The sequence below is a fragment of the Bos grunniens genome, chromosome 20 (genome assembly GCF_055505025.1).
Source record: "Bos grunniens cultivar Pamir isolate PY7600 chromosome 20, Bosgru_T2T1.0, whole genome shotgun sequence".
NCBI lineage: Eukaryota > Metazoa > Chordata > Mammalia > Artiodactyla > Bovidae > Bos > Bos grunniens.
In genome coordinates, this window is record NC_141184.1 from 51,433,941 (window position 1) to 51,460,861 (window position 26,921).

General features: G+C 40.7%; 1 protein-coding gene and 2 long non-coding RNA genes across 10 annotated transcripts in view; 2 read left to right on the forward strand and 1 right to left on the reverse strand.

Moving 5' to 3' along the window:
• Positions 1 to 6,915, forward strand: part of RAB3C (RAB3C, member RAS oncogene family) — a 365,186-nt gene extending 358,271 nt beyond the window's left edge. For all 7 annotated transcript variants that reach the window (XM_086361829.1, XM_086361828.1, XM_086361824.1 and 4 more), the window contains one exon: positions 6,656 to 6,915. In XM_086361829.1, the coding sequence (XP_086217955.1) occupies positions 6,656 to 6,843 (188 nt within the window). In that variant the 3' untranslated portion in view covers positions 6,844 to 6,915. The remainder of the gene's footprint in view (positions 1 to 6,655) is intronic.
• A 1,045-nt stretch (positions 6,916 to 7,960) lies between these two features.
• Positions 7,961 to 23,992, reverse strand: LOC147350403 (uncharacterized). Of its 2 annotated transcripts, XR_015148819.1 has the most exons (4): positions 23,729 to 23,992; positions 16,120 to 16,244; positions 15,438 to 15,487; positions 7,961 to 15,339 (listed from the first exon to the last, which is right to left on the reverse strand). It is a non-coding gene; the product is annotated as an uncharacterized LOC147350403 (long non-coding RNA). The 2 variants fall into 2 exon arrangements; XR_015148820.1 differs by lacking the exons at positions 7,961 to 15,339; positions 15,438 to 15,487 and adding an exon at positions 15,706 to 15,836 and having other exon boundaries at positions 23,729 to 23,945.
• Positions 23,993 to 24,060: 68 nt separating this feature from the next.
• Positions 24,061 to 26,409, forward strand: LOC147350404 (uncharacterized). Its single transcript, XR_015148821.1, has 2 exons — positions 24,061 to 24,542; positions 26,301 to 26,409. It is a non-coding gene; the product is annotated as an uncharacterized LOC147350404 (long non-coding RNA).
• The last annotated feature ends 512 nt before the right edge of the window (positions 26,410 to 26,921 follow it).

The window sequence follows — 26,921 nt, forward strand, 5'->3', positions numbered from 1 at the left end:
GCTCCTCTGCCCATGGGATTTTTCAGGCAAGAATATTTGAATGGATTGCCATTTCCTTCTCCAGGGGATCTTCCCAACCTAGGGAAGATCTTCTCCAGGGGATCTTCCCAACCTAGGGACTGAACTGGGTCTCCTGCATTGCAGGCAGATTCTTTACCACTGAGCTGTCAGGAAAGCTCCCTTTGATTACTGTAGCTTTGTAATATATTACTAGTTTGAAATCAGGTAGTATGTTGCCTTTAGCTTTGTTCTTGCTTAAGACTGCTTTGGCTATTTCGGGGAATGTTTTGTAATTTTATGTAAAATTTAGGATTGCTTTTTCTATTTCTGTGAAAAGTGCCATTGGAATTTTGATAGGGATTTTCACCAGGTCTGTAGATTCCTTTGGGTAGTATGGACATTTTAACAATATTCTTCCAATCTATGAAGATCTTTCCATTTATTTGTATCTTTAGCTTTTTCCCATTGGTGTCTTACAGATAAGTACACCTATCTTTCACCATCTTGGTTGAATTTATTCCTAGGCATTTTATTCTTTTTTAATGTAATTGTAACTGGGATTTAAAATTTTTTTTCTGATAATGTTATTAATGAATAGAAAACAAAACAGATTTTTATATACTGATTTTGTATCCTGCAACTTTACTGCTTTTGTTTATTCTTCAGTTTTGTGATAGAGTCTTTAAGGTTTTCTGTATTTAGTATGTCATCTGCAAGTAGTTACAGTTTTACTCCTTCCTTTCCCAATATAGATGTCTTTTATTTCCTTTTCTTTCCTGATTTCTCTGGCTAAAACTTCCACTACCATGCGGAATCAAAGTGGCAAGAGATGGTATTTGTCTTGTTCCCGATCTTGAGGGAAAACTTTCAGCTTTTCACCACTGAGTATGATGTTAGCTATGGGGTGGGCATATATAGCCTTTATTATGTTGAAGTACAGTCCTTCCATATCCACTTTGGGAGTTTTATCATAAATGGATGTTGAATTATGTTAAATGCTTTTTCTGAACCTATTAAGATGATCATGATTTTTATCCTTCATTTTGTTCATATGTATATTCTGTTGACTGATAGCAGATGTTGAATCATCCTTGCATCCCTGGAATATATCCCACTTGATCATGTTATATAATTCTTTCAGTGTATTGAACTTGCTTTGGTAATATTTTGTTGAGGATGTTTTACATCTATATTCTTTAGAGATACTGGCCTGTAATTTTCTTGTTGTATCTTTATCTCATTTTGATATCTGGGTAATACTGAACTCATAAAATAAAGCATTAGAAATGTTAGTATTAATTCTTCTTTAAGCATTTGATAGAATTCACCAGTGAAGCCATCTGATCCTGAGCTTTTGTTTCTTGAGAGGTTTTTGATGACTTATTCAATTTCCTTACTAGTATTTGTTCTGTTCAGGCTGTTTCTTCATGATTGAGTCCTAGGAGATTGTATGTTTCTAGGAATTTCTTCATTTCCTCTAGGTTGTCCAATTTGTCAGCATATAATTGTCCATGGAAGCCTCTTACAGTCCTTTGGGTTTCTCTGCTAATGTCTCTCTCATTTCTGGCTTGAGTCCTCTCTTTTTTCTTGGAGAGTCTAGCTATAGGCTTGTCATTTTTGCTTATCTTTTCCAAGAATCAGCTCTTACTTTTTTGTTTCTATTTGATTTATTTCCACTCTGATCTTTGTCAATTCTTTCCTTCTGCTAACTTTGGGATGTGTTTGTTCTTTTCTAGTTTCCTGAGCTATTAAGATTATGATTCTTCTTGTATTCTTAGATTCTCAGACATTATTGCTAAGAATTTTTTTTTTTGGTAAAACATGGTAAGCTTTATGTTAAAGCATACAGTCTAGCATATGCCACATGTTACCAGAGCTCAGTTCATTTTGCAGAAGTGAAACTCTATACCTGTTACGTGACGTCTGTTTTTCTGCCCCCAGCCCCTGGTCCTTCACGTTCAGTCCCTCTGAATCTGACTACTTTGTATTTTTTTGTCACTAGTTTATTATACATGGCATAATTTCAAGATTCACACATGTTGTAGCATCAGAATTTAAGACTTAACGTTAGTCTAGTGTATGTATATACCACATTTTGTTTACTCGTTCATCAGCTGATAAATTATTGGGTTAGCTACCACCTTTTGGCTACTGTAAATGATGCTGTAATGAACATGGGTGTAGAGAGGCTAGTGAATCTTAACCTTTCATGTACATAAGAAACCACCTAAGGAGCCTTTTAAAATGCGTGCTTTAAGGTCCGTCTCCTTACAACTCCCGTTTAGTATGTCTGAGGTGAAGTTTACAAGTTTTAAGTACTTCAGGTGATTCTATTGTAGGCAGACGTCTAGTGGTACGAAATCAGGATAGCATCCTTTGGACAGCAGAGTGAAAGCGGTTTCTACCACCTCTCTCTGCTTCCTTGCCCCGGCACAACATTAAATGCACCCAACATTTGCATTATAGAGGGCCCAGAAGGAGAGAGAGAAAGGGCCTGAGAAAATATTCAAAGAGATTATGGCTGAAAACTTCCCTAATGAGGGAAAGGAAACAAAGAAAAGGAAAGTCACCCAAGTCCAGGAAGTACAAGGAGTCCCATACAAGATAAACCCAAGGAGGAACATGGTGAGACACATATTAGTCAATTGACAAAAATTAAATACAAAGAGAAAATATACAAGCAACATGGGAAAAGCAACAAATGATACACAAGGAAATCCCGGTAAGGTTATCTGCTGATTTTATGCAGCTCAATGTATGTACTGAACCACAGTGCAAGGCTCATCCCACTTGAGAACAGTGCTGTCTGTGCCAGAGAGGAATCAGAATGGATGATTAGTGTCTATGGTTAACTGAAAGTGTTCACTGATTTGCTGATGAAAACATATGTGCTGCAATTATTAATACTGAATGATGTAGTCTGAGGGACAGATGTCCAAAGCTGTAGGCTTAACCAGGAACCTATTTATTGGGAGATCTCTGTCACCCTTCACAATCAGCTTGCAGTGTGACCTTGGGCTACTTACTTATCTGCTGAACCACTGTCCTACTTAATAAATTGGAAATGATCTTCAAAGTTTTATGAAAAAGACTATTTCCTAAGGATCACGGGCTGAAGTGCTGGCTCTCCAATTATTGTGCGTATGGATGGGGGGTTAAATATTTCTAAGAACAAGGGCATGTTGCTATTGCTGAAGTTGAAAAGTGAAAGTGTTAGTTGCTCAGTCGTGTCCAACTCTTTGCAACCCCATGGACTGTAGCCGCTAGGCTCCTCTGTCCATGGAATTCCACAGGCAAGATTACTGGAGTGAGAAGCCATTCCCTTCTCCAGGGATCTTCCTGACCCAGGGATCAAACCCAAGTGTCCTGCATTGCAGGCAGATTCCTTACCGTCTGAACCACCATAGTTGAAGTTAGTATGATACATTGAGAGGTAATGGCCGGAAAATCTAACAAGGATTCAGTGGAAAAATAAAGGCTGAAATGTTAAGGATTTAGTCCACAGGCTTTCAACACCATGGACACACATAGGTGTGGGGTGTAGTCTAACACAAAGTTGCCTGGATGAAGATACCGATTCCCCTGGAGGGAAAATTATTTATTGCACAGTAAACTTGCTTTGTTCCCAGGTGGCACAGTGGTAAAGAATCTGCCTGCCAATGCAGAAGATGCAAGAACAGTGGGTTCAATCCCTGCGTCAGGAAGAGCCCCTGGAGAAGGAAATGGCAGCCCACTCCAATGTTCTTGCCAAGAAAATCCCATGGACAGAGGAGCCTGGCAGGTTACATCCATGGAGGCGCAAGAGTCAGACATGACCTAGCAGCTAAATAACAAAACTGCTTTGCTCTGAATCCAAATAACTATATGTTAAAATAATGATGTTGATTTTTATCCTGAATATCTCATTTTATGACAAACAGCTCATGTGGTCAGTGAGAGGAGGCCTAATTTCCAGAACCTTTCACATATTTCTCTATAGACATACAGCTGTCCTGATGGCTACCTTGATGAACCTTAGGCAGCATAAAATACCAGAGTATCTTTGGGATCATTAAGAAAAGGTGTTTCACTTGGTTCACTGGGAGTGTTAAATCTAACTTTTTAAATTAATGGAAGTCTGTTATATCAGCACAGAACTTCCGATTCTACTGGAACCAAATGGTAGCCTCTGCAGAGTATCTGCAGGTGCTGGTGAATATTCATGTATATTTAAATGCCCACTGTGCCATTACTGGCTGGTCAAGTAAATGTCTGAGCAAAGTATTCAGCCATTTTGTGCCTCCATTTATTTCCTTACTGATAATGTGGAGAAAATACTGGCACCTGCCTCATAGATAAAACGTATAAAGTGCTTTAAATACTACTGTTCTACAGTAACTATCCAAATGTTAGTTTGTTATTCTTACTGTTGTTTGAATGAGCGTATTCTTTAATTACATAATTATTATATGATATAATTATAGCATATTCTGGTTTTCTTGGCACTTTTATATATATTTTCTCAATTGAGCTTAATGAGAGACAAATGTCATAAATAAGGATCATAAGAAAAAAAACATGACTTTCTCATGATCATAAAGCCAGTAAATATTGCTCCTGTGGCCAAATCATCCCTCTCACCATAGGATGGTCCCTCCTCCAGCCACGCTGGATAAATGGAGGGCTATTATAACGTGGTGGTCTGTTCCTGGGGTTCCAGGCGACAGTCCAGACACTGAGGGCGCTCTGGCTGCTGGGATTGAGGGTCATTTTACTCACCTCAAGTTGTACACCAGCAGTAGCGTGCATCTCAAAGCCCAAATGAAAAGAATCACAGTTGGCAAAGGTTTTCATGGATCACTGTTTGTTTTATAATGGCCACATCTTTTATGATATCCTTCAATTTCAGTGCTTTCTCCCAATCGTGCTAATAAATAAAAGACATGTCACAGAAGAGAGAAAATTAAAACCTTTGGAGAAAAGACATTCTGTACTTTGCTACAAATTACCCTCCTGTTAAAACTGATAAAATCCCTACAAGGATGCAAATATTTCTGACATCTAGGCAAGTGAGGATCTAAGCAATCACTTTTTTTCCAAAATCTGGATCACACTGTTGAAAGGTGAATGAGCTAGCCCAATAGACTGCAGATGTTAGAGAAGAGAATTCTTGTTAAGCCAGATAGCATTTTCTGTAAAGAAATGCAGAATTTAAGAGAGCTACATAAACACTATCTGGAGAGACAAATGAAAGGGAAATAAAAGCCAAAGAGGGCTTAAAATATTCACTTCTATTTTGTAAAACCTGTCTTAACTCATGCTGTTCCTTCAGCTCAAATCCTGTGCTTACTCACATTTAACAATAGACTACACAGTAACTAGAGAAATTCAAGTTCAGACATAGTCATCAATCTTAACCAAATCAGAAATTCTCACAAGAATTCCTTGTTGTTGTGTATCTCTAATAGTGCTTAAGAAAAGAAGTATTTCTAGGTTATAAGAGCAGTTTTGACACAGATGCAAAATATTAATCTGTTTTTTCTCATTTGGCCTCAGGAGCTGGGATGAAATCACATGATTTAATCACTCTGAATCCATGTGGTTCCTCGGAGATAGGGACAGATGTAACCAGAAGGATTTATAGGGTGTAAAATTCAGAATGGATTAGGAAAGCATTTCTGTGTTCAGCCCAATACATCCTAAATCAACATCCCCTGAATGGACCAGAGCAATCGCTGGCTGACCTAGTGGGGAGGTTGTCATGGCAACTGACTGGCAAGCTCAGCCAGTGGAATGTGGCTGCAAACAATGGAGTGATAAGATTGCCTTCAGAGCAGAGTACTGAGGCTGCTTCTGCCCAGGTAGTGATGTATCAGTAGAAGCGTGAAACTCCCACTGCATTTGTCTACCATCTCGCACTTCTGGCAGCTCATTTGAATTTATCGTGTCCTTTCCCAGATGTTGATAAAAACACTGCTGCTGACAGACAACAGCAGCTCTGGAAAACCAGCGTCAGTAGCTAGATGCAGTGGTATACAAAGCCCTGGAGTGCTGTTAGATTAACAGCACTCAAATTTCCTAGAGGAGGTTGAAGCACACTTCAGGTAAATCCAGTGATTCTTTAGCGCCACCTTGTGTCCAGTGAAATACTGGACATTTACCAAAGGCCTACCCTCCAATGCTTCACTAGGACAGACACGGAAAAAGTTAGGGCTACACTGTGGGAGTCCCTTTCACAGCAGAAAACGAACATGACGTTCTTCTAAGCCTCAAATTAATGAAAAAATGAAAATAACTTTGGTAGAATCCGAAATGAAGAAAGAAAAAAAAAAAGCCAAATAACCCCAGTCTTAGAAACGATTAGAAGCTACACGGTCATCTGGGGGTGGGGGGAAGAGATGACATGGACTCTGTGCTGAGGATTCTTCATGTTACTATTACCAACTCTTGCCAAGGTATTTTTTTGTCTAGAGAAGAATAAGGTGCAACGATCACTAATTCCACTTTGTACTGCTGTTCCTGGTTCATGGGCAGCAGTATGTTCACATGACACCTCACACCTATCTCTCACCTAAACCACATCCACCAGTCACTGCCAGCCTCCCACGGCCACGTCCCATTTAATTTCAGCACACATAGGAAATGATCAAGCTGTGTTTCTGTGTGTTTCTTCCAGGATTTGAATTTTTTGAAACAAGTGCCAAGGATAACATTAATGTCAAGCAGACATTTGAGCGTCTCGTGGATATCATCTGTGACAAGATGTCCGAGAGCCTGGAGACAGATCCAGCCATCACTGCCGCCAAGCAGAACACAAGACTCAAGGAAACGCCTCCTCCACCGCAGCCCAACTGTGGCTGCTAGTGTCCCCCGTACAGGCAGCGCCAGAGGGCTTGGTTGCTAAAAACAGCGTTTATAAATGATTGATTAGCCTTCCTTTATACTGCCTAATAACTATTTGAGGGAAATCTTTGCTGTCAGTGGCTCGAACATGCATTCAATTCTGGGGAGAGTCCCTGTGTTAATATGTGGCAAATATGTGATCTTAACTTTGTAAGGACTATCCATCTATAACCATCTGGTATTTGCATGTGATTTGTTATTGTCTTCTAGACTTTTTGTTTCAGATTTCTTAGATTAAGCTACTGCTGGGACTTCTGATTATAATTTCATACAACTGACTTTTGTGCCATGGGTTCAAATTATGCGATTCACTTGTAGGTATGATAACCAAGAATTTGGTTGTGTGTGTGGTATGGGCAGGGGATGATCGTAGGATACCTTATTTGCTTTACTCTCAATTGAAAAAATCAAGTGGAAATATTACTCATGATGAGGGAGACTTGTGAGTCTGATTGGTTTATGGTTCAGGTTTCTATCTTTCAATGTTATTAATAACTGAGAAGATCACTGACTATAAAGAAACAAAAATATTCTTTAAGGCCCTCACACATTTCCTAAGAGATGAATATTGACTTGACTGGAACTAGATTTCAACAGTAGTTTTAGTTTGGATGTTTAAAAAAGCAATTCCTAACCCAGGACTGCTCCACCCAACATTCTAAATATTTGAGGGCACTGACAGACTGAAGTGTCTGTTCAATGTGTTATATACCAAGTATCTTAATCCAGAATGATAAGTGTAGGATTCCAAGGCCTGAGTTTCCCCCATGGCGTATACCACCACAACTTTCTGGAACCATCATCAACCCTTGGAACAGAGGTTAAGTGGAAGCTTGTTAGAGTCTCTCTTCCCATAGGATGTAGACTTGCTTCCCAAACCACTGCCTTCTGCTCACACCTTCCCAGGTTTTTTTACCTGGTTAGAAGTCATTTAAGTAGTATCTCCATGGTTCTCAGGTTGAAGAAAAGCAACTATCATCTCTAATCTTTTTAACTCCAAGTATTTATACTTTTAAGGTATATCCCATTCTGTAAGCCTTTATCCACGCTTAAGGGACTCAGAGGCCACTCTTTGGAGCTGAGGATTACAGAAATATCTTAGGATGCCATAAGCAAATTGAAGAGAGAAAGGAAATCATTTGAATACCCAGATTCTTTCTCCTAAATTTCTCGAGGACCTTATACAGTGAACAAGAAAACCAATCCCACCGGCGAGTCTAAATGAGCAAAAAAAAAAAAAAAAAAAGAGGTATAGTATCTGTATCACTGCCCAGCATGGTTCACAGCTAGGACTTTAAGAAGGGACACAACGGCATATTTGTAAGGACAGTTCCATTAGGGGAACGTTCCTCTCTTGTGGTGATCATGTTAAACATTGTTTTCTCTTTTAAAAAATAGAGAAACTTCCCACAAAATGTTGAGTGCAAGATGTTTAAGCCAAGATATTTATAGGTGCATATATATATATATATGCACTTATAAGATATAAAGATATAAAGATGCATATATCTAAAGAGGTCTCTGGAGAATAAATGCCTGCAAGTCAGGGAAGTAGAGCACATATATTACTAGTAAGTTAGAAGATGAAAATTACAGGAGAAAGTATTTGGGCTCTCTTAAGCATATCCACATTTTTATTATGTCTCATCTTCATAGCTTAAAATCTACTAATTGGCAGAGTAAGTTTTCACTTTGGCACTCTGCAGGGTAGGCCTTAGTGAAGACAGGAAGACATTAATGCTTTATTAGATTTTAATAGGGCAAACCAGCTTCAAAAACCACAGAAATTAAACTGAAGGGAAGCGAGGGAAGGTGGGGGCCATCAAAGCAAATTTGTTTGCAACAGAAGCCTGTTTGCATGATATTGTAATATTTCTATAACCTAGACTAGAAAATGGCCATGTTAAATAGTACAGCTGTTAAGCTGACTTTTTCAGTTTAACACGAAGCAATAGAACCAGGAACACCTTCCCATCCCCTCTTAGCCCTGATCTCACATACATTCATACAGATGTCAAGGACCTAAATATACTAAGTAGGATGTCTCAGATGGCTTTTGCAGAAGGCCCTTGATATGTGTAATATTGTAAAATGGAAAGCAAAATCAGAGGGTAGAAAATTGGAAGGAAAGTTGAGTTTTACCCTCTTGTCAACACTTTCCCCAAAAAGCTAATTCTATTAGAATTGGCCCTAGAACCAGAAGACCTAACCCAAGTACCCATGTACACAGTGTCAAACATACCAAAGTTGTGCTACTTTATGCCAGTCAGGGGAGCTTAACACAACTGGTCCAGGTGTCAGTGCTGAGGAACATTCAACAATTTCTATTTTCCAGACCTCAGTGGAAGCAGAGCCTTCCTAATTGATTTGAAAGTCAGTCTGAAGCTCTCACCCTGGTATGAATTTCACCAAGCCAGAAGCTTCCAGAAAGGGTTGAGCACCAATGCTCCCGCTATATAAAGCACATGGAAAGAGAGAAAAGTCCTCTATTCCTAATCTCATCAAGAGATCTTGGCTTTAAAATCAAATTTGGCAAAAAAGAACCAGTCCGGGATTAACTAAGTAAACTTCTATTGGCATCAAGCTATATTACTTATAACACTGTAATTCCAAGGGTTTTCAGCCTCTGGCCATCGTGCATGTGAACGTATATAAACACACACATGCATGCAATACCTCCCATATTCTCTCCATCTGCCAACAGCCTGAATAACCACAGATCATTTTTCACTAATTGCCTAACTAAATCTGTATTCAGAAGCACAAAGACATCTTACAGAGTGTTAGTGTGTAAGTTGTAGACAACTATCTTTTAGCCTCAATGCAGTTCAATTAGTGTTTCCAGTATGAATTTGTCTTCCTCTGCCACTCATCACCCCATCTCTCTGATTACTTTTATAATCAAACCTTGATTGTTTTGAGCAGATATTTCCATGAGCTTTGGTTTGGGGACTTCCTTTCTTTTCTAAATGTAAATGAAAAATTGGACTGGAAATTATTTCCTCTGCATAGTCATTCATGGAGTAGATCTGCATTTCAGCTTCTGGGGCTGTGAGTAGATATAGAAGGTACATGGAATTTGAGTCCTAGGATGGCAGTTTACAAGTTAGCACTGTATGTCTGGGCTCCTAAGAAGAACTGCTTTAAGTCAGTGAATTAATTCATTGTCACTGCCCTCCGTGAACAGCTTCCACTGCCTTGAACGTCTAACCTCCTCCTCAGGTTCACTTAAAATCATTACCCCCTGCTGCCTAATAAATAAGTGCCAAGATTTTTATTTGGAAAGGGAACTATGATGATGCCTTTGGCTACAGAGAAAGCTGCATCAGTGTTACATTAAATGCGAACTATAAATTCTATTAAAGTACAACCCCAATTATATAAGACATCTATATTTGCCACAAATAAATATCTATTTCAGCTACTTAACTCTTATCCAGATTAATTATAGTTCTTTGGTTCAACACAGTGGTTATCTTTCAGGAACCAACTTAAACTTCCAATTTTAACTACGTCTATGCTGACAATACTTTCAGGGATGCAATGTTTTTTGTTTTTTTAAGTAAAACACACGTCTACTGTTAACTTCCATGAAACAACATTAATTTCAGAGCATGGTAGTTGGTCATCAGGGCTCACTGTGATGTGTTTTATCTGATGTGTATCTTCGTGCTTGCTGAGGATGCGCTGTACCAGTCTTCAGTCAACCATGTGGCATTTGCGGGACTATACTGAAAATGTATCCAGACTCTCCCAAGCTATACCAAGGCAGAGGTAGCAGCTGCATATGAAAAACTAATCTACGTCTTAAAGTCATGACTAAAACCCTTCCAAGCCAAAAAGAGTCTAATCATTTTCATATGCTATTGGAACGCTCCATCAGAAGTTTTGGTGGGGTACACTTGGAGGCGGTCTGCCTTTCTGTCTGGAGAAGCCTGTCTTTCTGAATGACAGTGCGCGTGCCTGGTAGCTAGAACTCTTTGATCCTTCATGTGTGTACTCACTCAGTGTGCCGGGTCGGGGTGCCGCGTGAGCAGCCAGACCCACGTGGCCTTTCTAATCACCCCCTGGAAGCGCAGCCTCTCCAGCTCTGCTTGGCTTTGTCCATTTGAGTAAACTACCTGTGCTTTAGGGGTCTGCCAGTAAAGTGGTGAAGTCTTTCTGATGAGCTGAACCATTAGGGTCAGCTTTTTAGTCCTTTGTATTTTAGGTAGCTTTTGATCAAAGCAAATCAAAGACGTAAACCTGTTTTATATTCTGAAACAAACTGGGAAAACCTGGATAAAAGATGAAGCTTATAACCAGGAAAAAAAAGTCTTGATTATCTCTACAGTGCACCTACAGCGTTCCAGATTCCAGAAGCAGAGTCCCATGGGGGGGCAAAAACATGTCTGGAGAATTTATTTAAAATATATCCACCTATTGTTACTTCATAAATAAATATTTTTGGTTTCTTAAAAATCTTTACAGGAATGCTTGACACGCTAATCAAATACTTCCCTTAAATGGATTAAGCTATTTATATTTGGGCCACAAGAGTATTGCCCCTCCCAGAACATACACACTCAAACACACTTTTCTATGAAGGAGAAGTTCCATCTATGGTGCTTTCTCAGTGCCAGGGAAAAGGAAGCTTTACTATGCTCCAGCTGGAACTGGCATTTCCTTTTAAAAGGTCTACAAAATAGATTGTTCACACTGACTAGATTTGTGTGTCTGTGCACAGAACTAATTTCCATTAAAAGGAAAGGATAGAGAGGATATAGTTTGCAAACGTTCTAGGGAAAAGAAATTATTGCAATGTCTTTGTCAGAGTTTGAGTATTAAAATCAGACCATTGAGACAGTGGACAAATTGAGCTTTCTATTTACAGTTCTCTGTTCTAGTTCCTGATTTTTTATCGTTTTAATTTTTTCAAGCACTACCCCCACAGAATGACAGACCAAAAACGGGAAATGAGACTTAAGTTTCACCGTTTACCTTCCATTGATACATTACTGTAACTGTAACCAGTCATTACTTGCTGAAATGAGGATGGGGCATGGGAGGGGGTTACCTGTGTATTTTGTTCACCTGTGTTCATACTTTCCTTCATTGTGGACAACTGAGAGTTCGCTGTGGCTTTATTTCTTAATGGAAATGTTTCCATGCTTATGTTGTTTGGCACTAAGGGTTGCTTAGGTTCATGAACGCTGTTCTTAAAGATGCAGATGGTACGCGAGCCACAGACACCTGGCCTTTCAGGGACGCGAGCGAGCTTACATCTGTCTAGGGTTCCATGCTCCTCGTGAAAGTGAAGTCTGGGGGTTGTTTGCTGTCTTGGTATGATGGTTTTCCATACATGTTCTCATCATCCCTAGGATATGTGCTGAATGAAAACTTCCTGTTAATTCCTGTTAATATATTGTTAATGTCAGACGTGATGTGATACCGTTGACCTGTCCAAATGTACAACTATTTAATGGTGTTTGTAGAACTGAAATGTCTTAAATGTTGCATGAAATATGTTGTAAAAAATAGATTTGTTTTCTATTTTTCAACACCTCAGAATTGAGGGTTCATGGGCCAATAAGTGCAATATTTAATGACTTACTCAGTGTATATAAACTAGTATGAAAGAGTGAATTATAATGAATGTGTGAGATGCTTTGATGGCTGTTTGACTTGCTCAAATTATTTCTTGTAGCTGTATTTGTCTAGTGGTGCGATTTATACAGTAAATACCTTATTGGTGTCATGTGAAACTCTTCTGTGCCTACTTCAAAGTATGTTTTATTCCTAATTAAGACCAAACATTTAGTATCTGCGAATATATGTCAATCTTGCCTTTTAGAATTGTGGGTTTTATTTTCAAGACAGAATGGCTGTTAGTTTATTTTAAATAAGTGTTCCCTTCTTTAGTTACAAATTCTCCTGAAGCTTTTTTTCTCCTGAAGCCTTTTATAAGAGGTTAATTTAGAAACCTAAGAAAAAATATGCACATAAGTCATTTTTATTTTTCTCTGAAATGTTGATCCCATGTTCTGTCTACTAAGAATTTTCACTCATATTTGTGTGTATATTTTATTGTTAACCCTGTATTCTGTTTGCAAATTACACACTGTCAGTCCTGGAAACTCTAAGATATTGATTTCTTTTTATGTTGTTGTTATATTCACCTTCAATTCTCAATTGTCCACACTGATAATATAAAAGAAACAAGTCAAAACCCTTAAATCATTTTGGTATATCATCATAAACTCATATATTCATGCTCAAACCCCCTTGATTAGTCTCATAATTTGTGGTCTACAACTTCACTGAGATGGAAAATCAAGAAGTTAGGCCTGGTTGCTGGATTACCAAAAACTGTGTTTATAAATACGAAGTTTCAAGTAGGACAATTATCTTAAACTCCTATTTGCCATTTCGATTTTTAAGGCAAAGCACTCATTTTAATATTGTGGTTTGCTTTTTCATTTAGTTAGAGTAAATCATAATACCCTTGGGAAGAAAAGTTACATTTTTCACTAAAAATGATGAAGGGCAGTTGGTTTCACGTGACCATGACCCTCGGTACATCATAGAAAGCCTTCAGTTCTCTCTATGGCAGTTGCCTGAAATTGACATGTGAAGATGTGCCAATCACATAAAATGGCTTTGGGCCGCCACCAGTGATATGTGGCCCTATTTTACATGTGATGGATAAAATTTTGTGCTCATCTTTCACACCCACTGACAAAATAGAGGTGGGTGGAACAGGGAGATTAGAGATGACTTTGTGCCAAATTAAAAAAAGAAAATGTTAAGCAGGTAGCCAACATGAGAATGATAATTTAAGGGTGTGTTTAAATGTTTACTTATCAACAGTTACCAAATAGCACTAGCTCAGTGCTGGGGGAATCAAACATGGAAGAGGTATGGCTCTGGCCCCTAATAAGCTTACTGACTGAAGCACAAGGAACAAAATGCCAGGATATAATCTAAATGCTACATTATGTCAGGATCCAGGAACATGGAGAATGGGAGACCTATAAAAACAGGAGGAGTCAAGAAGGGCTCCACTAAAGAGGTGAGACATGACAAGAGAATTAGAGGAGACTGTGCCAGGCAAACGAATGGGGAAGGTTGCAGTTTGCCCCCTGAATGGAAGGGTGACAGAGCTGGCAGCTAGAGATCATTGTTTTTCTCCAGAGAACCAGACTGGCCCTCAGAAACCCCACAGATTGCCCCAGTTTGGCTCTGTGTTTTTGTCCCCATGAGGAAGATGAACTGTAGCATCATCATATTCCTTGGTGCTGCTGAGCAGCCCTAGACTCGTTCCAAACACAGACTGATTTGAAGCTCGTTAGAAGCACTGTTTTAGACACTTTGCCCATGCACCAAACATAAGACACTGTCGAGGCCAACGTCAACCAGGCAGATGTGTGCCCAGAGATTTTTCTGTGGTTCCATGTTTCCCGTAAAGAGAGTTGGGGAAGTGCATAGATGAAGACCTTCCTTTGTAACCAGGCACTTTCGGCTTCTCCTCAGTGACTGCACTGTGGAGCTCTTCTTGAGAAAAAATTGAGTAACAGCTTAATGCTTTCATATAGTGATCGTGATTTTATCTGAAAACTATTGCTGCACAGCAATTATCGTGACTCTTCATGTGTCCACAGGAGCTTCTGTCTGGGTTTAAAGCTATAAAGTGTATTCACATTGTGAAGTTTTAATTCTCTTTATTGAAATTAATTGTGTAAGAACTGTATGTGCTCTATTAGGTATTAAGTTTGTATGTGAATTCTGTATAGAAAGTGGTTTTTGTTCTTTAAGTTAATCTTGTTTTATTTTTTGGAGATTACAATAAATATCTAAGAGACTATATTCCTGAATTTCTCAGTCTTGGTCTGAGAACTTTTTTCCACCTCCCTTCAATTTGTATTATTTTTGATCCTAGGATGCCTATTTCCAATTTGGTCCCCTTCTCGTCTATAATCCTAGGTGCAGTACTGAGCTTGAACTAGAGACAAAGTGAATGTATTTTTATCAGGACGTGAGTTCGATCCCTGGTTGGGAAACTAAGACCCCACTTGCCGAGAGACAATTAAACCCACACGCTCTGGAGCCCACTCTCTACAACTAGAGAAGCCCCTGCACCACGACATAGAGCCAAGCAAAGACCCAGCACAGCTGACATAAAGTGGCTCAGCAGTGGTGACGAGTACAGGATACACAATTCAGAAGGTAGGTAATGGGGACCAATAAGATTTGAAGAGTGAGAGCCAGAAACTGACGGACACTGACATTCCTGGCTCAGCTGATTAAGTACATATGAGTCCACTAAGTACATATTAATCAGCTGATTAAGTACATATTAGTTCCATTACCTAAAAGACAAAGTATAGGTTCTGGTTCAAGATGGTGGCATAGAAGATCCTGAACTCGCTTCATCCCATGAACATACTGAATCTGCAGCTACATATCGAAAACCTTCCTCTGGAAAAAACAGAAATTACCTGAGCAACCCTTACACATTGAGCAAATTAAAAGACAAAAAAGCAAAGCAGGTAAGAGAAGCTGAGACACAATCTCACCGTAAACTCCATCCTGGATGTGATGTCCACGATCACGAGGGAACTTCTCCCTGTGGAGCACAGGGTTTGAACCCCACATCAGGTACCCCAACTCATGAAATATGCATCTGAGATAAACCCCCAAACACCTAGCTTTTAAAGTCAACAGGGATCACATCCAAAAGACTCAAAGTGCATAGCAAACGAGAAAGAAAGTGAAGTCGAAAGCGAAGTCCCTCAGTCGTGTCCGACTCTTTGTGACCCCATGGACTGTAGCTTACCAGGCTTTTGTCTTTCCAGGCAAGAATTCTGGAGTAGGTTGCCATTTCCTTCTCCAGGGGATCTTCCTGACCCAGGGATCGAACCTGGGTCTCCCACATTGTAGGCAGACACTTTACTGTCTGAGCCACCAGGGAATCCCTTTAAAGTCAACGGGGATCACATCCATAAGACCCAAAGTACATAGCAATTGAGAAACAACCCATAAAGAGTTTCTGGGCTCTGACTCACTCGCCTCAGAGACCAGCATGGAGGCAATCAACTGAGAGGAACCCACGCTCTTATCTGCTGAGAAGCAGATAAGCCTCTACGTAAAGTGTTAGGCTGATGTTTAACACACATCAGGAGGCCTGACAAGGTACTCCCTGGGGGCAGGCTGGCGGGCACCATCTCTGTGCTGGCTCTCTCCCATTCTCCAGCTCACCTTTATCTCTTAGAAAGGAGCTTTCTTTTACCCTTCTCTGGCACCCTGCTTTGCGCCGCTGCTGCCCAGGTAACACCTCCAAAGCACCTGGCTCTGGTGGCCACTGGAGCTCAAGTTTGAGGGTCCTAAAATATAATGGAGAAAGAGTTCTTACATGGCTGCCACTCCCAGAGCACAGCAAGAGGCAACAGACTGAGGAACCCAGCATTTCTGGGAAAGCGGTCAACTAGCTTACCTTCAGGGCTATGGCCTGTGAGGCAGGTTTCTAACTAAACAAACAGCTAAGAGCTCCATGAAATCTCCAGGAACCTCAGAAGACAGGCTCCATCTCTGTGCTATCCCTCTGCCACACCCCAAGAGGAGGGCTCCTTCATGTGTCTGATGTCCAGGTTTTACGTCTAGGGCCTTGGTTTTTGTGGTTGCCACCAGGGAAAGCCCCTTGACTGCCTGGCAATCAAACCAGCAGGGCTTGCTTCCCCAAGTTCCAGGGGCTGGTGATAAACAGAGCAATGGTTCTTGGCAAGCTTCCACTCCCCGAGGCACTGTGCAGACAGCAGACTGAAACGCCCCTCCCGTCTTTATGGAACAGACGTCTTTTTGCTTTTTCTGGAGCTTCAGCCTGGGGAACAGGCTTCCAGTTTGTTACATGTCTAGGGCCTAACGGAGGGGCTTTCCATGGACAGAAGCCACTGGACTCCATCTCTCGAGTCCAGCTCTCCCTCTGCCTTGCTTTAAGCCACTGATATCTTTTCTAAAGGACTCAACTAGCACCCTAATTTCTGCAACTGCCAGCCACAAGATGTCTTAATTGCATGGCTCTGTGGCCAGTGAAAGTTATGTGTACAGTCACATAAGACTATTTATTTGTGTATTTTAAAAGTTGCTGCCTAAGGGTCTGACTTCTAATACGCTTCTGTACAGTCAAAGCTTGGTTTTTCCAGTGGTCATGTATGGATGTGAGATTCGGACCATGAAGAAGGCTGAGTGCCGAAGAAATGATGCTTTTGAAATGTGGTCCTGGAGAAGACTCTTGAGAGTCCCTTGGACTGCAAGGAAATCAAACCAGTCAATCCTAAAGGAGATCAAGCCTGAGTATTCATTAGAAGAAGAGATGCTGAAGCTCTAATACCTTGGCTACCTGATGCAAAGAGCCGGAAAAAAGACCCTGATGCTGGGAAAGATTGAGGGCAGGAGGAGAAGAGGGCAACTGAGGTTGGACGGCATCACTGATTCAACGGACATGAGTTTGAGCAAATTCCAGGAGACAGTGAAGGACAGGGAAGCCTGGCATGCTGCAGTTCATAGGGTCTCAAAGAGTCAGACACAACTTAGTGAGTGAACAACAACAATACAAAATAAAATGTAAAATATGACATCAAGAACATAAAATGAAATGGGATAGATTAAAATGTAGAGCTTTAGATGCATTTGAACTTAAGTTGTTAAAAACTTGCTGTGCTGTGCTTAGTCGCTCAGTCATGTCTGACTATTTGCAACCAGCCAGGCTCCTCTGTTCATTGAAATTTTCCAGGCAAGAATACTGGAATAGGTTGCCGTGCCCTGCTCCAGGGGATCTTCCCAACCCAAGGATTGAACCGGCGTCTCTTAGGTCTCAAGCACTGGCAGGCTCTTTACCACTAGCACCACCTGGGAAGCCCCAAAATGAAAGTTGCTCAGTCATGTCCAACTCTTTGAGACCCCATGGACTATACATCCATGGAATTCTCTGGGCCAGAATACTGGAGTGGGTAGCCATTCCCTTCTCCAGGGGATCCTCCCGACCCAGGAATCAAGCCAGGGTCTCCTACATTGCAGGCAGATTCTTTACCAATTGAGCTATCAGGGAAGCCCATGTCCATGAGTAAACCTCTCTGGCCTTCAAAGCCAAATGCTCTGGGGGCTCTCTTTCTAGTGCAGGACCTCCAGACTGGAGAGTCTGATATGGGGTTCAGACCTCTCATTCCTTTGGGAGAACCTCTGCAATTGTAATTATTCTCCTGTTTGTGAAACCTTCTACTCCAGGGATATGCAATTTGACTATACCACAATTCTGTCCCTCCTCATCTTATTTGTAGAAGATCTTTTCTTATAGGCTCTGGAATTCTGCATCAATGGTTGTTCTGCAAATAGTCGTGATTTGGGGGTGCCTGTGAGAGGAGGTGAGCTCAGGGTCTTTCTACTCCATCATCTTGCACAGTCTCCCCAGCTCTTGTAATTTCTTAAGTGATATTACCCTTATGCTCTTATTTGTTGTACTGAGATGAGCCTGAGTGGGCTTCTGGGTGGATGTTGGTCACCATAAGGACCAAGCCAGGATTAGAAGTTTGGCATTTTCAGCCCCACTCCTCATCCTCCAGAGAGGGGAGGGGTAGTAGAAATGGAGTTAACAATTGCTCGGGCCTATGTGGGGAAGCCTCCATAAAATCCCACGAGTACAGAGTTTGGCAATCTTCCAGACTGGTGAACACATGGAGGTGCTAGGAGAGTGGCATGCCCAGAGAGGGCATGAAGCTCTGTATTCCTTCCCACAGACATTTTTCGACTCATGTCTTCCATCTGGATGTTCAACCACATCCTTCAACATATCCTGGTAAAAAGTAAAACATTTCCAAGTTCTGTAAGCCTCTCCAGCAAACTAATTAAACATGAGGAAGGGGTCATTGCAACTTCCAATCGATAGCCACTTTGTCAAAAGCCCAGGTGACAACCTGAGTTGGCAACTAGTGTCTAAAGTAGGGGGGAGGGGGGAGTCTTGTGGGACCGAGCCCTTAACTTATGGGACTTGATGCTATCCAGGTAGTTATCTAGACACTAGTTGCAAATCTGGGCTTCACTGGTAGCTCAGCTGGTAAAGAATCCACCTGCAATGTGGAAGACTGGGTTGGATCCCTGGGTTGGGCAGATCCCCTGGAGAAGAGCATGACAACTCACTCTATTATTCTTACCTGGAGAATCCCATGGACAGAGAAATCTGGCAGGCTACAATCCATGAGGTCACAAAGAGTTGGACACAACTGAGCGACTAAGCACACAGGACACCCAGCTGCTGAAAATTACTTGGTGTGGGGAAAAACGTCCACACATCTGGTGACCAAAAGTGAAGCGTCTTTTACGAGAAGTAACAGAGATTCACAGGGAAGAACTCATAGTAGGGAAGAACTGAGATTTTTTTCCTACAGTGGAAGGAGGAAAACTGAGTTTTTCTATAACATTGCCAAAGGAAATAAAAACAGGACATTGAAGAGCTATATGCACTCCCATGCTTACTGCAGTATTAAAGCCAAGACATAGAAACTAGCTAAATATTCATGAATGGATAAAAAAATATGTGGAATATTATTCACCCATAAGAAAGAAGGATATCCTGCCATTCGCAACAACAGGGATAGACCCTGAGTACATCATGCTAAGTGAGATAAGACAGATGGAGAAAGTCAAGTACTGTATAACAACACCTGTGTGAAGTGTAAAAAAGTCAAACTCATAAAAGACAGTAAAATGATGGTTACCAGGGAATAGGGTAGGGGATATGACTGATGCTGTTTAAGTGTGTAAATATGCACTGACCAACCAAGCAAGGCATGCATGTTAAGTACTGAAGTAACATGCTATACACAAATTTATACAAGGTTGCATGTCAAATATACTCAATTAAACAACAGAGATAATAAGTAAAACTCTAGAGAGTAGAGAAAACAAAGTTCAGGAGAATATATCGAATCAGAAGAGTAGACGGGGAAGTAGGGTACACTACATCTATAGGCAACCAAGGAAGACAAGCTCACAAAGACGACTTAAAAAGGGAGCTGCTAAAGTGATGGATGGACATTTAAAAGTCTACAGACAACAAATGCCTGAGAGGACACAGAGAAAAAGGAACCCTTCTACATCGCTGGTGGGGATGTAAACTGGTATAACCACTGTGGAAAACAGTATGGAGGTTCCTCAAAAAATTAAAAATAGAATCAACATATGATCCAGCAATTCCACTCCTGGACATACATCCAGACAAAACTACAATTCAAAGAGATACATGCATCCCTATGTTCATAGCAGCAGTGTTCACAATAGCCAAGACACGGAAAAGCCTAAATATCTATCAACAGATGAATGGATAAAGAAGATGTGGTACATGTATACAATGGAATACTACTCGGCCATTAAAAAGAACAAAATGCCATTTGCAGCAACATGGTTGCAACTAGAGATTATCATATTAAATGAAGTCAGCAAGACAAACACCGTATGAAAGCGCTTATAAGTGAAGTCTAAAATATGACACAAATGGGCCTATCTGTGAAACAGAGACATACCAGGGACATGGAGAATAGACTGGCAGCTGCCAAATGGGTGGCAAGTGAGAGACAGCTGGATCCGGAGTTCAAGATTAGCACATGCAAACTGGTATATATAGAACGAATAAACAACAAGGTCCTACGGGACAGCACAGTATAGTCAGTATCCTGTGATAAGTCACACTGGAAAAGATATGAAAAAAGAATGTGTATGAATAACTGAGTCACTTTTCAGTACAGCAGCAATTAACAGCATTGTAAATCAACTATGCTTCAGTTTTTTAAAAAAAGAGATAAATGGAGAATGGGACGAGGGTGGGAGACAAGCTATGAGAGGAGCGAGTTCTGACACAGGAGTGGTCCACATTGTCAGATAACGTGGAGACAATCCAGGCTTACAGGTCACCTGGACAGGACAGGTTTAGAATAGCAGTGGAGGACAAAGTCTGCACTGGGCAGAGAATCAAAAGGTGATGGTGAAGAGACTGTTCTTTCAGGTACTTTCATTTAGAAAAGGCTATTAAGGACAGTCTAAAAAGGGTTTTATTTTGCCTTATTTCAAGAGGCTTACATATCATTCTATGTTAAAGAGAGCTGAATTAGAAAATATAAGCAAAAAATTGATACTCTTGCCATCTAAGTCTTATTCTCCCATTTGTACTCCTGCTTCTATCTCTTCTGCTCCATCTCTCTGTGCTTTATTTTCTGCACAGCTATCTCAAACGTGTTGCTCTTGTCCTTTCTTAATATTTTTACTACTCTGTAGGGCACAGAGATTCCAACAACTACTTATGATGAAATGAACAACAGCTATCTTTTTAAGGTCCATACTGAAACAGACGTTTAAAGTTCTTTTTCTTTTTTTTAATAATTTTCAAACTAACCAAGAAAAGCACAACCTTGTCTTAGCAGCGATGACTACATTGTTCATGTCAAAGCAGCCAGCAGTCTTTTGTTTAAGCGGGTAACAAGCCCGACTGAGCTAAGGTTTTAAATTGCTGTGCCTCCACCAAATCACGACACCATTTGCAAGAGAAGGGCAGGCAATTGTATTTCTGAAAAGTTGGCAGCTGCTCCTTTGTACTTTCTTGCTGGGATACACCAGGTGTGATGCACTCCCTGTGGCGGACATCACTTCAGGTCAAGTGTAAATTAACACATCCGTTGGCATCTTTTTTGCCCTTGCCTCTGTTCATAGACTAGAAAAGGCAAAAGACAGGGGTAGGCTAACGGAGAACAAGTCAAAAGTGAAAGGACGTTTAAAGATAGAACTTTGGAAGGAGTGGTGTTGGTAATGGAAATTCTAGAAACTTACACATTGACATCCACAAAAGGCCATTTGTTAATACTTGAGCTGAAGGGCAGTCAGGTTTTACAATGGGAAGCAGAAGGGAAGGGATAATTTCTTATGGAGATTTGATAGTATGAGCAAGAAATCAAAAGCTGGTTAAAGAAAAAAGGATCTTGAAAAATATATTAGATTCCCGGATGCCACAATCCTACAGCGAAAACAGAAGCTTGCACAAAAATACTCAAGATTCTTATATATTATCAAAAGCTCAATGAGACCTTAAGATGACATGCAGAAAAATCTCTTTTTCCCTTTCTGTAGCTTAAAATACAGTTACTATTAACACATACTATACAATTGCTGGTGCTCTCCTTTCACAAAAATACTCAAGATTTTTATATATTATCAAAAACTCAACGAGACCCTGAGATGCAGAAAAATCTCCTTTTCCCCTTCTGTAGCTTAAAATACAGTTACTATTAACATATACTACACAATTGCTGGTGCTCTTAACAATCCCCTGAGGTTACTGTGATTCCCTATAAAAGACATTTCAATATATCTCTTACTGTCTGCTCTTAAATGGTAAAGACCTAGATGATTTTCCTTGAATTGTCAGTAGAAAAGAAAAAAAATTCTTCCAAAGGCATTATGATATCAAAGAGTATAATAGCCTTTTAGAATTTTTTTTTAAATCATTTCCATTTGACCCCCAGGCCATCCTCATAAATACAATGATTTAATCTGAAAGAACACTTAAAGTTTAATTATTTAACATTAAGACCACCCTCAAGTCACTTCATGATCTGATCATTAAAACTGATGGCATTTTCAAGCTTTATGGTATTTTCAATATTCTGAGGCACTGTGTATTATTTTATCCATCTATGCCTGCAACAAGTGTTATTTTTTTTAAAAAGTCTTTATGTGTCAGGCACATGAGTTGAATTTCTTATTATCCTTAGATTCTTTAGCATGGGAACAGCAAGTTGGCTGGCAGACAGCTTGGTCCCTGTTGTAACAATAATGATCCAACCAGAATCAATTCTGAAGGAAAGAGCCCAGAGAAGGGCTTTTCAACTCGGTTCATTAGCTCCATACTGACTAATTTAATCAGATTTTTCTGATGCTGAGACCCAAGGTCAAGCATTTTTTTAAAGGCTCTCAGGTGATTTTCATGTGGTCCATTTTTGTGACGCACACACACAGAAAAAAAAACAACCAAAAAACTCAACAGTTTAACAGATAACAACAACAGATAACACAGTTATCAGATATCACACATATAACTGTTGAGTTATCACAACTCAACAGATAACACAGTTTCATACAGCTTTATCCAATTTGGACAGCTTCCCCCAATACAGAACAAAACAGTGCTTTCTTTGCCATCACAGGTTATCCAGCTATTCAAAAGCTATTAAGGTTGCCCATTCACCTGTTCCTAGTCTTCATTCAACCACAAATTATTAAGTCCAGGAGTAGCAGCTGTTTTATTAAGATTAGTGTCAAAATGTGAGCATGCAAACGGGGCCCTGGGCAGTGCCACTGAAGTCATGGCAACATCATGACAAGCAGCCCAGCAAACCCCCTAACAACGAATGGCCCCTGTGGAAGGAGGTCCCCCTTTATCTCCTTTTCTTTTCAAGCCATTTCTAGTTGCGGCCCATGAAAATGAGTTTGCCCATTCCTCTTGCAATAGCACAGGGACAAGCACAATACCTTTGCCATTGGTGGGACTGGCACAGGCAGCTCTTTATTCCCAGGTAAACCCCGGTGCTGCACAATGTGCTCTCGATCTTCTGTAAGAAACTCATTCATTCTAACTGTGCACACGTGTGACAGGATCCCAACTCCTGGTTGTGTATCATGCTTTGTTACAAGGCCATAACAACTTACAACCAACTTTGCAGCTTAAAACAAACAACCCAGATATTATTAATATTTCACAGTTCTGTAGGCAGAAGTCCTACTGGTCTCAGTAGCCTAAAAATTAATGTGTCAACAGAGACACATTCCTTACCGGAGGCTCTGGGGATGATCTGCGTCCATGCTCTTTTAGGCCGGCCGAATTCAGCTCCTCGTGGTTGTGGGGTTGAGGTTCTTGGTTCCTTGCTAGTTGTCACCCAAGACCACTCTTTGCTCCTAGAGCTTCTTCCATGCTCTGAATAAGCTCCTAGAAGCCTGTCTCCAGTCACTGCACATGACCTTTTTGTCTTAGAGCCTGCACCTCAAACAAGGCTTTCCCTGTCACAGCCCTTCACCCTCCTCTTATGCTTTTAAGGGATCACGTGATTACATTGGTCTCACCTGAACGAACTAGGATAATCTCCACTTTAGGATGGATAAGCTTAATTACACATGCAAACTCCCCTTTGCCCTGTAATGTAACCAGAGATCAAATTGCCAACATTTGCTGGATCACGGAGAAGGCAAAAGAGTCCCAGAAAAACATCTATTTCTGCATCATTGATTATGCTAAAGCCTTTGACTGTGTGGATGACAAGAAACTGTGGAAAATTCTTAAACAGATGGAATGCAGACCACCTTACCTGCCTCCTGAAAAACCTGTATGTAGATCAAGAAGCAACAGTTAGAACTGATGATGGAACAACGGACTGGTTCCAAATTGAGAAAGGAGTATGACAAGGCTGTATATTGTCACCCTGCTTACTTATATGCAGAGTGCAGCATGCAGAATGCTGGGCTGGATGAATCACAAGCTGGCATCAAGACTGCCGGGAGAAATATCAACAGCCTCAGAAATGCAGATGAAAACCAATCTAATGGCCAAAAGCAGAGAGGAACTAAAGAGCCTTTCAACGAGGGTGAAAGAGGTGAGTGAAAAAGCTGGCTTAAAACTCAACATTCAAAAAACTAAGATCATGGCATCCAGTCCCATCACTTCAAGGCAAGTAGAAGGGGGAAAAGTGGAAACAATGACATATTTTATTTTCTTGGACTCCAAAATCACTGTGGATGGTGACTGCAGCCATGAAATTAAAAGACAATTACTCCTTGGAAGAAAAGCTATGACAAAGCTAGATAGCATATTAAAAAGCAGAGACATTACCTTGCCAACAAAGGTCCCTATAGTCAAAGCCATGGTTTTTCCAGTAGTCAGTATGGATGTGAGATTTGGACCATAAAGAAGGTTGTTGTTGTTGTTCAATCACTCAGTCGTGTCAACTCTTTGTGACCCCATGAACTGCAGCACACCAGGCTTCCCTGTGTTTCACTCTCTCCTGGAGTTTGCTCAAACTCATATCCATTGAATCGCTGATGCCATCCCACCATCTCGTCCTCTGTCATCGCCTTCTCCTCCTGCCTTTCCCAGCATCAGGGTCTTTTCCAATGAGTTGGCTCTTTTCGTAAAGTGGCCAAAGAAGGCTGAGCACCAAAGAATTGATGCTTTCGAACTGTGGTGTTGGAGAAGACTCTTGAGAGTCCCTTGGACAGGAAGGAGATCACACCAGTCACTCCTAAAGGAAATCCAATACTTTGGCCACCTGATGTATTATTATGAAGCTTCTCAAGTGATGTTTACTCCCATAGAAGTTTGAGAATCACTGATATGGTGGTTAGGAATCCAGACTTTGAACAGTCTGTGTTTAAATGTCACTTCCTTCATGTAATTCTGAAGGTAGAGAATTTTAGCCGTTTTGTTCCTTCAAAACCCCCAGCACCTAAACAGTACCAGGCATGAGCTAGTGCTCAAAAAACAGTTGTTGAATGGAGGGTGCACAAATGACTGAATGAATGACCATGGGTTGTCTTAATTTCACCAACATTCTTAACAGAAAAAAAAAATGAAAATGAGGATAGTCCTCCTCTCTTACAGGGATTTATAAGAAAGAAATGAGCTAATGTGCGTTCAAGAGACAGCATAGCGCCAGATATATACACAAAGTACATACTGCGTGGAGGACGGCAATGTCATTTGTGATGTTGTGGTCGTCACACAGGTGCTATGAGGGCAGCAACGACAGAGGAAACCCTTTGCTCTCAGAAAAACTCCGGAGATAGAAAATGTGCTCTCTGGGTGCTTGCTGTAGAGATGCTGGCATACTAGAAGTAAGAGCACATTTTCAGTATTTGTCAGAAAAACATCTTTCTTTAGACGTTCCAAATAATGTTTTCTGATAAGGTCATGAGGGAGTCAGAGGCCTGACATTAAAGAAACATAATTTATGTACATATTCTTATTTATCCTCTGCTGCATCCTTTCCCCTTTATCTCCCAAATAAGGAATTTTTATATTTCTGGCCCAAATTTGCTGGATGTTTACCAGCTTCATGCATAAAAGATGTGCTGACTGCTCAAAGAACAATTTTGAAAACACTCTGAAAATAATTCAATCTGAAAGGTCCTCTGTCCACTGTTACACAAGGTAACAATGGTATTTGGGAAAATACTTTGTGTAATTTAGAAACTTACCATCAAAGTTGAAATATTATTAGGTACATTAACTTTTCACTTGGCTTAGAATCTGAATTAACATGGTATATGTTCATTGTCTTGATTGTGCTGCTAACTTCATGCATGTGCGGGTTTTAAAATACACTCACAGATTCTCTGATATTCCTCCCTTCCAGGAGCAGAGCCTAATCTTCCTTCCTCGAGTGTGGGCTGCACTTAACGACTTACTTCTAACAAGTGGAATAAAGAGGGGGTGATGACACTCTTTGAGCCCAGGTCATGAAACACTGCAGTTTTCTTTTGTTTGCTGTCTCTTGGCTCACTCACTCTGTGAGGAGTAACCAGCCACTGTGGAGATATTTCCCCCAGATGTAACCTAAGGCATCCTGTCAAGAGCAAGCAAAAAACTGAGGACTCCTGCCAACAGCCATGAGAGTGTGCCATCTTGGAAGCAGATTATCTGGCCTCAGTCAAATCCTCAGATGTCTGTGTGTGTGTGCATGCGTGTGTGTCTGTGTGTGTGTGTTAGTAACTTAGTCGTGTCTGACTCTTTTCAACCCTGGTAGCCCACCAGGATCCTCTGTCCACAGAATTCTTTAGGCAAGAATACTGGAGTGGGTTGCCATTTCCTTTTCCAGGGGATCTTCCTGACCCAGGGATCGAACCCACGTCTCTTGTGTCTCCTGCATTGGCAGGCAGGTTCTTTACCATCTGCAGCCCTTCAAACATCCTGACTGGAGCTACATGAGATATCCTGAGCCTGAGCCACCCAGCTACGCCACTCCCAAATTCCTGAT